The 12058-nt window shown below is 43.9% G+C and overlaps 1 protein-coding gene across 1 annotated transcript in view; it reads left to right on the forward strand.

Annotated features, from left to right (window-relative positions):
- The first annotated feature begins 7259 nt into the window (after positions 1-7259).
- LOC126167697 (4-hydroxyphenylpyruvate dioxygenase) overlaps positions 7260-12058 on the forward strand; it is a 132069-nt gene continuing 127270 nt past the window's right edge. Inside the window, exon 1 of the mRNA XM_049920494.1 lies at positions 7260-7385. Coding sequence (XP_049776451.1) covers positions 7383-7385 — 3 coding nt within the window. The 5' untranslated portion in view covers positions 7260-7382. The remainder of the gene's footprint in view (positions 7386-12058) is intronic.

Here is a 12058-nt window from a genome sequence, read left to right on the forward strand (position 1 = left end):
TAGGTTTAAGTAGTTCTAAGTTCTAGGGGACTGATGACTTAAGATGTTAAGTTCCATAGTGCTCAGAGCTATTTGAACCATTTTTTAATTTTAGTTTGTCGTTCCAGATTTTAATTTATAGGAACTTATTTCACATATTGCATACTTGTAATTTTTCCATCTTTGAAGTTTGGCGCCTGTTGCTTCATGAGTTTTAAATTTGGGCATGACTTTTCCTTGTTTTTGTTTCCTGAATAGTTTATTGCAGTTTGGATTTCGAGTGGAGCTTGCCCCCGTACCTCAAGAAATCTGTATATACTGGTCTGCGGGAGTAGAACTGACTATTGTACATTGAAACTTTCGCATTCTTTGACAGTTTTCTGTCTACTGCAACTTAGTTCGGTACATGTACATGTAGGGAAGTAAGCGCTTTCGTCTATATAAGTATCCGCTAAGTAAACGCAAAATGTTTGTAGGTTTTCACTCATAGACATCGCTAACATTAAGTTCTCAACAGAACAGTCACCAATCATATCAGGATCCAGCACTGTCAAACCCAACATAGAAACTTCCTGATTTCATTTCTTGAATATTAGTCATGTGCAATATCAACGTTTGTAGCTTTCGCCTCCAACTTTATGTTCAATGAAATTTACAACTTTGGGTTCTTACATCACTGCACACTTCACTTCCAGCTTTCATACTGCTTTTTTCAAAGTCTGAAAACGTTGTTGACAAAGATGATTTCAGATCTAGATTACCACATTCATCAACACAGTTGAAAAGACATGCTGATAAGGTGAATTTTTCTTGGCATTCAACGAAGAAAGATCAATTGGAATACCATGTCCATTAACAAGACCATGGATCGTAAATAGCAGGCAAAAGACTTTGTGCAGTTCTTGAAAGTTCCATCAACATACATTGTCGCACCAAGTATTTTGGGGTTTTCGGCTTCAGAAGACATGGCAAAATTCTTTTCAGCCACATTATGTAACAACAAATCCACCCCATGTGTACTTTTCACACTTAATGTATCTGGGACAACATGAACCTGCTGAATACGTTTACATCATATCGGCAGAATTTTCTGTCTGGCTTCGTAAGTGGATTTACGAATGCTGTCGACGTCTTTAATGGTTGTCTCTTGCACGTGTTCTCTTTTCAGTTGGTTACATGTATGATTTAATGGTCTCTCACATGTATCTTCCGTAGTTTTCCTCTTCAAATCACAAACTATTTTCTGATTCTGAATTTTATCACCAGCTATTTTTGCGTGGTTGTGGCAGTATTGATTATCGAGCACAATGGACGCATTTTTAATAAAACTTTTGCAATTCTTGATGTGAGATGTCCGTCGCACTATACCATATTTTGACCATTTTTGGAATCTGAAAGCATAACCTTTCTGAAATAGCATTTTCTTTCCTGTTCTACTCACAGTAGCTGCAACAGCATGGGGGGAGGGGGGTTGGGGGCGGACATGGTCATTATGAAACGATCTGCCATAGACTGAAACCTGTGCCCGCAAACTACCCTTCTTAGGATGGCTGTATCTGTTGGCACTTAAGATCTCTGTACACAGGCCAACCAGTCAGCCCCCCCCCCCCCCCTACGAAGGGGTCTGCCTCAACAACCCATTTGCCTGTGTGTGAGCGATTTTGTAACTATTAGGTCTGTCGTCAAGTTGCATCAGTTTGACGACGGACGATTGCCTGCTAGCTCTGACTGCTGCCAGCCCACACTCCATCAGTGCCAACAGGTAGGATCCACCAAGTAGTTGCCCACACACAGACAGGTAGGCAAGCGAGTTGACACACAGGTTGGGCTCTGAATGGGCGGCTTTAAGGCCCCATACGCAGGTGAACCACCGAGTGGAACTGCCTTGGGCCATTACCCTGTGTGCAGGAGGTTTTATACCAGTTGGAGGGGACTGATGACCTCAGATGTTAAGTCCCATAGTGCTTAGAGCCATTTGAACCAGTTGGGTCCATGGTCTGAGTGCATCAGTTTGTCAGTGAACTGCTACCTGCTAGCCCTGACCGTTGGGAAGGTAGCGTCCACTAAGCACTCGCTGGGGTCCACACAATATCGGATGGGTTGCTGCTATGGTTGGTGAGTCGGTCACCCAACCAGTCAGCCTGTCTGTGGGTGTCTTTAATTTCGTTACAAACACTAAAAATGGATATCGACCACTACCAGAGTTAAGTACAGAAGGCCCTTATGTGGGACTATTAGCAGGAAGCCTAGGAATGTGCAAAGTATTAGGAAGAAGAAGAAATTGGTGTTGCTAGGTGGTAGCTATGGGCGAGATGAAGGCCCTCAGCTAAAGGATAGCTTCGGAGTAGGGTAATGGGCCAAGAGTATATTCAAACCAAATGCATGGCTAAGTCATGTGATGGAAGACTTACGGAGTTTACTTTAGGACTTATTGAGAAAGGACCATGGTGATGCAGGAAATAGTTTAGACAACATTGGGGAGTTTGACGTAGGTCGCGATATGGCTGAGATAGCCTTCCTGACTTGAGGCACCAATGTACACTTTGTCAAGCTGATCCAGCGTCATGATCCTCCACATCTTACTGGAGCCGTAAGGCGGATTAAAGTGGGGGTTAGAAATGGAACTGATGGCAGCCAACTTAGCGTGTATTGCAGCATGTGCAGCAGCAGCAGAAGAGACATCAAGTGCCATAATTGGAAGTTACATGCACAAAATAGAGGAATTCAACATTGTTATCACTTGTCTAATACGTTCGATGCCCCTGCCCCCCTCCAGGTGTGGTAGCTCGGGGAACGGCAGTTGCCCGACGCCAGCCCTAGCGTGTTCTGACTATCGGCGGCGTCTAGTCTACAGTATGTTTTGTTTACTGTGAGGGTCGGATTTGCGTCAGCCCGTGCCTGGGCATTCCGCAGTGAACGCTAGTGGCGATTTAGCTGTTGGTTGATCTCTCTGTAGCGACACTTGTGCAGGTAAGTGCATTTGCTTTCAGTTTATCTCTTTTACCTATAAAGTAATTATTTTTGGTCTAATTACACGAATTTTATTTTTATATAAATATCTCAAAACAGGGGTGGACGTACGGGGAAATTATTTCCTGTTGGAGGTAAATTTTATGTGTAATTACGCTGAAAATATTTATTTTGTACATAAACAACGAGAAATTGAAAACAAATGCACTTTCCTGCACACGTTTCACTGCAGAAAGGTAGGATGATAAACCACCAGCTAAATCGCAACTGACGTTCACTACAGAGTGCCCAGGCAAACACAGTAAACAAAACGTAAACTAGGAGGTGTCGATAGTCAGAACACCCCAGGTGTGGCATCGGCCGCCTGTTGTGCACCGAGATACCACGTCTGGTGGGGAGGGGCAAGGAACGAGTTAATACGCTATCTATGGTTTCAATATGGTTTACCAGGCTCACATTTTCAGCAAAATGTTACCTTGTTTTACAGATCAAGCCCACAGAGAAATGCTGTTCATAATTCTCGCCGAAATCTCACATATACAAACCCACGCTGTAGTCATGCACAACACGCTCTTTCCTTCTCAGTACAATGCAGGACTGCCATGTTTCTACCACCCCATTACACACACAAGAAGCGAACACATCGGAAGCCAGAACAAGGGAGCCGTCTTTGTTCGGCTACAAACTAAAGAAGGGCCACACTGTCCACGCAACTGCCTTCAGTCTCACTGGCTGGGCCCTGCTTGCCCCAAAGACCTTAGTTAAGACAAAGCAATGTAGCAAAAACAGTGTGACTTCGCAAATAATTGACTACTGCGCACATATAACACAGTAAAAGACTACTCGTCAATAACAGACATAAAACATGACACATGGAAATTATCAATAATAACAGACAATTATCAAGAAACAGAAAGCACTGGAAAAAGTAAGATGGGGCATTTCAAAGACTTAACAATCCTTCATCAAAACACAGAAGCAATAAAGAATAAAATACAGACAACTAAAGGTGAGCACAGTAGTTTGTACGAGTATCTCTCAGCACTGGTGTAAAGACACAAAAACCCAACATGTATCGTTATCGACGGATGAAATGAAAGACTCTTACTATATAACTACTTCAAATCATGATGGATCATGTTTTTAGATTAGAAAAGGAACACGTTTTAAATCGAGATAAGCCCTTAGCACTGTAAGTGAAGCCCTCACTTTGAAATATCAGCTATTGAATTAACAAGATTTCACATCAGTAAGAAATTACTTATTTGATATGTGTATCGATCATCCAATGATGGTGTGCAAACTGTTCTGAATAAACTAATAAAATAGACGAAATCTCAACTACAAAAGTCAACATAATTTTGTGTGGTGACTGAACTGACAAAAGGCTAATAACGTGTAGCCGGCCGCTTTGACCGAGCGCTTCTAGGCGCTTCAGTCCGGAACCGCGGGACTGCTACTGTCGCAGATTCGAATCCTGCCTCGGGCATGGATGTGTGTGATGTCCTTAGGTTAGTTAGGTTTAAGTAGTTCTAAGTTCTAGGGAACTGCTGACCTCAGATGTTAAGTCCCATAGTGCTCAGAGCCATTTTTTGATAAACTTAAACACAAATATTACAAATAAAACTAGCAGCGTCCTCAAAATATCCTTCAGAGATTTGTTATGCTCGTTAAATTAGTGTAACTACAATCAATCCATCAGTAATCGACCGTGTTACCAAAAATATAAACATGCAAGAATGTATTGTAGCTGTAAATAATCTTGGACTCTCGTTCCATTTCTGCCAAATAACAGTACAACTAGTTGTGGAAAAAATCCCTAAGCTACAGTCCTGCAAAAGACATTTATCAGAAATAAAAGTGCAAGTTTTTTCAAGAGAGCTAGCAAACCAAATTTGGGGTGAAGTGTATGCAGAAAATGTAAAATTCTCTAAGTTATCAACATTACTTAAACTGAACTTTGAAAAGGCGGTTCCGAAATCATGCTCACCAGTAACAATGTCTCACAAAATCAAATAGATAGCAGCAATTATTATCAAGTCATACCAACTCCTTGAGTACCTAACTTTCATGAAAGATCGTCATAATGAGCCATAGTTCTTTAATATCTATCATAGCTACAAAAAGATTTATAGAATGGTGCTTACTGCTGCAAAAATCCATGTAATAAAAGCAAAGCATTCTGGGATATGATTAAATAGGAAACAGGGAGAGAAAAGGAAGAGCATAACAACATACTGATAAGAGAGGAGGAAAAAGTAATAAGTGATCCAAACCATGTAGCACAGTACGTGAATCAGCATTTTCAAGTATTTCAGAAAAATTACAAATAAAATTGCCAGAAACAACTATAACACCTGTAAGTCAGTAAGACCGCACGAAACATAAAAATTAAAAGTCAGCAGGCCTAGATGGAGTAACAATATATGTGCTGAAACAACGAATAAACAGTATACTAGCTCCTTTGACTTGACTGATGTCGGGTGACTAGGGCTTCCCGTCGGGTAGACAGTTCGCCGGGTGCAAGTCTTTCGATTTGACGCCACTTCGGCGATTTGTGCGTCGATGGAGATGAAATGATGATGGTTAGGATAACACGACCCCCAGTCCCTGCGCGGAGAAAATCTCCGACCCAGCCGGGAATCGAACCCGGGCCCTTAGGACTGAAATTCTGTCGCGCTGACCACTTCTTTTTTTGTTCGTTTTCGTTCGTTGCATCTGCTCGTGGCGGACATAGCAAAGACACCCGTTTCAGTTCGTCGGTGATGCATTAACTCAGTTTTTTTTATTACAGAGGGCAGCCAACCCTCTGACCGAACACGCTGAGTTACCGTGCCGGCACCACTCAGCTACCGGGGAGCGGACGCTGCTTTGACAAACACAGTGTATAAGTCCTTTACGTTAGGGAAATTTCCAGAGTATTTAAAACAGGCAAGATGTGTGCCTGTGCCAAAGAAAGTTAATTGAGAAGACATTGAGAAACCACCCAGGAGACTCCCACCGACCCAGCATGGGCTATTACGTCGTTGCTCCCCTTCAAATGCAGACAACGAGCTACAGCAAAATACTCCAGATTGTCAGTGGGTTGCCCTTTTTGTTTTGGTTGCCCTAGCAGCGTGCCACGGTTCTGCGACGGGGGGGATTTCAGTATGTACCTGAACTACAGCCATGTACATGCAAATAAACAAAGTATTAAGTAGCTTTATTGTTGATGTGTTGGCAAATGTGCCAACACCTTGTAGATAGAGGAGGCCGAAATGCACGCTATAATCTAACGCAGACGGGCGTGAGGTCTGGAACAGGATACGTAATGAATGCTATAAAGAAAAGTACGTAGCTGCTGGAATACTTAACTTTTAATCCATCATTTGTATACAGCATTCTTGATGATACAAGTGAGACCCTCTCTAGAAATGGGTAATGGCGCCTTGCTAGGTCGTAGCCATGGACTTAGCGGAAGGCTATTCTAACTATCTCTCGGCAAATGAGAGAAAGGCTTCGTCAGCGTAGTCGCTAGCAAAGTCGTCGTACAACTGGGGCGAGTGCTAGTCCGTCTCTCTAGACCTGCCGTGTGGTGGCGCTCGGTCTGCAATTACTGATAGTGGCGACACGCGGGTCCGACATGTACTAATGGACCGCGGCCGATTTAAATCTAGCACCTAGCAAGTGTGGTGTCTGGCTGTGACACCACAATTGTATTCGAGGTGATGACTGAAACTTCGTGACTACCTCTGGTACGGTATGGTACTGAACTGGAGACCTAGAAACGATGGAGAGGCTTCGGCCCCGCCGTAGCCTCAGTGGTACACAACCCAACAATTGGCTACAGCAGTCCACTCACCCCTCCGCCGCCCCACACCAAACCCGGGCTTATTGTGCGGTTCGGCCCCCAGTAGACCCCCTGGGAACATCTCACACCAGACGAGTGTAACCCCAATGTTTGGGTGGTAGAGTAATTGTGGTGTACGCGTACGTGGAAAAAGTGTTTGCGCAGCAATCGCCGACATAGTGTAACTGAGGCGGAATAAGGGAAACCAGTCCGCATTCGCCGAGACAGGTGGAAAACCGACTTAAAAACCATCCACAGACTGGCCGGCACACCGGACTTCGACACTAATCCGCCGGGCGGATTCTTGCCGGGGACCGGCGCGCCTTCCCGCCCGGAAACTACCCCTGGTACTTGAGGATAAACAATGATGTGACATGGCTCCTTACCGAGAGTCAACAAGCAGAGTTTTCTCGGCGGCTCCGAGACGCGCACCACCTGTTGACGCGTTCCGCGGGTCACCTGGGCGACCTCGGCAGCCAGCGCGCTGGCCAATGGCGAGCGGAGAAACCGCCGAGCCTCCAGTCCGGGCGCCGCGGTTAAAAGACCGGCCGGCCACACCCCAATCAAAACACGACGCTCTGCAGCCAACCGAGCAACGCCGATCATGGTGAGTCCTCGCGCCGCCTTCTGTTACCGCATTGCCCACCACACTTACCGCACGGACTAGTATTTGAAGGCAGGCACCAGTAGTCGTCACATAATGTTATTCTTTGCATGCGATCGTCTTAAAAGTACATAAACCAGATCTGCACAGACAGACTGCGAGCCACATTACAGTGCGAGGTGGAGTGTACTTCGTATCAATAACACACATTTTCTATCCTGTTGCATTGGCGTGTGGAGCGAGCGAGAACTGATAGTCTCTACGCCTCCACTTATCTTACCCTCGTTACTCCTACGCGAGATTCACTACGGCGGCAGCAAAAATATCGCACAGTTTTCTAATTTAAGCAACCGGTTTTCTCAAGAACATCGTTGCCATTGTTATACATTTGCATGACTGTTCCGCACCTCACATTTAAGTGCCTGCTAGAGGGGTCATCGAATGACTTCGATACTATTTATCTATCATCCCACTCCCGAACAGCGCACAAATATATATATATATATATACGGAAAATTCAGTCGTTTCGTGCGAGCTCCCAGTTCTCTTATTTTATTGCAATGATCATTTCTCTCAGTGTAGGTGGGCGTCAACATAATATTTCGCATCTGGAGGAGGATGATGATGATTGAAAAACGCACTCGCGTATCATATTCGTGATACTCTCTCCCCTATTTCGCGATAATACAAAACAAACTGTCCTTTTCTGAACTTTTTCGATATCTGTCCTTTCGGGTAGCGATCCTATACTACACAGCAGTACTCTAGCACACGACGGACAAGCGAATTTGCTGCATCTTTTAAGTGTTGTGCCAATAAAACGAAGTCTCTGGTTCGCCTTAAGCACATCCTCAATCCTAGGGTTTTAGTTGAAGTGACAGCATTTAGATTTGTGCAATTTATCGTGTAATCTAAACGTAACGAATTCCTGTAAATATTCATGTAGATGACCTGCCACTGTTCATTATTTAGGGTCAATTACCATTTTTCGCACCATACAGGTATCATGTCTAAATGATTTTGCAATTGCTTTTCATCTTCTGAAGACTTTACTATACAGGAAATAACAGCATCATCTGTAAACTATTTAAGAGGGCTGCTCAGACTGTCTCCTAAATCATCTATATAGATTACGAACAACAGATGGTCTATAACACTTCCTTGGGGAACGCCAGGTATCACCTCTTTTTTACTCGATGGCTTTCCGTCAGTTAATACGAACTGTCACCTTTCTGACAGAATATCACTAATCCAATCGCACAACTGAGACGACACGTCACAGGCACGCCATTTGATTAGAAGCCGCTTGTGAGAACGGTATCTGAGGCCTTCTGGAGATCAAGACATATGAAATTAATTTGATATCCTCCGTCGATAATACTCATTATTTCATGAGAAGTTGCGTTCCACACGAGCTATATTTTATGAATCTCCGCTGACTATGTGTCAATGATCGTTTTCTTCGTGGTAACTCAAAATGCTAAATCTTCCAAATTCGTTCGTTTATCGTGTTCCATAGATTCCATCACAAAGGAGAACCTTTAAGGATGTAGAACGAGTCAAAGCATAACTTACATTAGTATGAGAAAAAGACACCATAGAAATTTAATGTGTATACTGTATTAAAAACAATAACCTATTACTACAATGCATAGTGCTATTCGCACTTATCTATACATCTACATAAATTAGTCTTCCCTTCCTCCCTCCCCCCCCCCCCGGTCTCTTCATGTCTATAAGTGAAGGATGATCTTAGTAACTACTGTAAGGATGTAGCTTTACAACAAATAGTGCTATTGATTCAAGGTAGCTAATTACCATAGGAACTGTGAGCATGAATTAAGGAACGTTGCAAGCGTTGATGATTTCGACGTCTGAATATTTCACAAATCATTTACTGGAACTTAAGAGACATTTATGGGAGCTACTGCTGCTTAAGCTAATGAATAAAGAGTTCTTAGACCCCTCCTACCACCTCACATACATGAACTTAAATGAAAATTGAAAGAGAAACTAAAGACACCTTCGTCACAACTACACAGTTTATATCATTAATGTTTTTCCTTCCAAACATGTTTAGGGACACTCTTATTATAAGCTCTAGGTAATCCACAAAAGAATTGTTTAAAATTGGATTGTTTTACGCTCCTGATAGAAAAAATGATTACAATCTCCAGGATATTTGTCATCAGCATATTATTTACGTGTAAAGCACATTTTTAATTTCCCCAAGTTATTTTAAGAGACTAATTTTTCACATTTTCCAATGAACTCTTATCTAACTATTAAAGAAGGTTCTTGAAATTCCATGACTTTGAGACAAAAAAAAAAAAAATTAACCACGAAGGAAATTTTGCGAATGCGACGGAAATCGGTAGTTTTGATGTTCATATATAGACAAATGATTACCGTTTCAGAAAAATTCTATCATTTACTCAAGATAAAGAGCTGCACAAATAGAGCAAGTCAATAACGTGTTGCCGTCCACTGTGACCGAGCGGTTCTAGGCGCTTCAGTCCGGAACCGCGCTGCTGCTACGGTCGCAGGTTCGAATCTTACCTCGGGCATGGATGTGTGTGCTATCCTTAGGTTAGTTTGGTTTAAGTAGTTCTAAGTCTAGGGGACTGATGTCCTCAGATGTTAAGTCCAATAGTGCCTAGAGCCATTTGAACCATTCAATAACGTGTTGGTCCACCTCTGACGCCTACAGAAGCAGCTGTTCGTGTTGGAACTGAAAGACAGAGTTGTTGGATGTCCTTCTCACGGTCACTGTGCCAAATTATGTTCAACTGACGAGTTAGATTGTCAAAATCGCGAGATGCTTGGAGGGCCCTACCCAGAACTTTCCAAATATACTCTGTTTGGGAGAGATGCGGCGACCTTGCTGGCCAAGATAAGCTTTGGCAAGCACAAAGACAAGCAATAGAAACTTCCACCATGTGCAGGTGGGCATTATCTTGCTGAAATGTAAGCTCAAGATGGCTTGCCATCAAGGACAACAAAAAGGGGCGTAGAATATCATCGACGCACTGTTGCACTCTAAGGGTGCCGCAGATGACAACCAAAGCGATCCTGCTATGAAAAGAAATAGCGTCCCAGACCATCAGTCCTGACTGCGGGCGACAGTCAGACTGGTAACCCACCGCTGTCATAGGCATCCCCAGACCCGTTTTCGGCCTGACTGGAGTAGAACTGTCTGCCGTGATGACTCCCTCTTCTGAAATGAGCCCCGATGACCAGAGAAAACATGTCTGGAGACGCCTCAGACAGCGGTGGAATACCAATCTATCACCCACCATTCGGCCTGACAACCGGGAATGATGATCTGCGATGCCATTTCTTTTCATAGTCGGACACCTGTCGTTGTTATCCGCGGAACGTTTACAGCACAGCGGTACGTCGACGATATTCCGTGCCCCGGTTTGTTGCCCTTCACGGCAAGCCATCCTCGGATAGGTTTAAGCACACGGCATACGTTTCTAGTGCTTGTCTTCGTGCTTGCAGGACTCTACCTTGGCCAGCAGGTCACCTGATCTCTCTCCAATTGAGTACATTTGGAGCATTATGGGTAGGACCTACCAACCAGCTCAGGATTTTCACAATTTGAAGCGCCAATTGGACAGAATTTGGCACTACATCCCTCTGGAGGACATCCCAACAACTCTATCAATCTACGAGGTGCATTCAAGTTCTAAGGCCTCCGATTTTTTTTTCTCCGGACTGGAAAGAGATAGAAACATGCGCATTGTTTTAAAATGAGGCCGCATTCATTGTCAATACGTCCCAGAGATGGCCGCACCGTATGGCAGACGGAATTTTACCGCCATCGGCGAGAATGAGAACTGTTTTAAATACTTAAAATGGCGACGTTTTCCTTACTTGAACAGCGTGCAATCATTCGTTTTCTGAATTTGCGTGGTGTGAAACCAATTGAATTCATCGACAGTTGAAGGAGACATGTGGTGATCGAGTTATGGATGGGTCGAAAGTGCGTTCGTGGGTGCGACAGTTTAATGAAGGCAGAACATCGTGTGACAACAAACCGAAACAACCTTGGGCTCGCACAAGCCAGTCTGACGACATGATCGAGAAAGTGGAGAGAATTGTTTTGGGGGATTGACGAATGACTGTTGAACAGATCACCTCCAGAGTTGGCATTTCTGTGGGTTCTGTGCACACAATCCTGCATGACGAACTGAAAATGCGAAAAGTGTTATCCAGGTGGGTGCCACGAATGCTGACAGACGACCACATGGCTGCCCGTGTGGCATGTTGCCAAGCAATGTTGACACCCAACGACAGCACGAATGGCACTTTCTTTTCGTCGGTTGTGACAATGGATGAGACGTGGATGGCATTTTTCAATCCAGAAAAAGCGCCAGTCAGCTCAATGGAAGCACACAGATTCACCGCCACCAAAAAAATTTCGGGTAACCGCCAGTGCTGAAAAAAGGATTGTGTCCACGTTCTGGGACAGCGAGAGCGTAATCCTTACCCATTGCGTTCCAAAGGGCACTACGGTAACAGGTGCATCCTACGAAAATGTTTTGAAAAACAAATTCCTTCCTGCACTGCAGCAAAAACGTCCGGGAAGGGCTGCGCGTGTGCTGTTTTCACCAAGACAACGCACCCGCACATCGAACTAACATTACGCAACAGTTTCTTCATGATAACAA

The sequence above is a fragment of the Schistocerca cancellata genome, chromosome 1 (assembly GCF_023864275.1).
Source record: "Schistocerca cancellata isolate TAMUIC-IGC-003103 chromosome 1, iqSchCanc2.1, whole genome shotgun sequence".
NCBI lineage: Eukaryota > Metazoa > Arthropoda > Insecta > Orthoptera > Acrididae > Schistocerca > Schistocerca cancellata.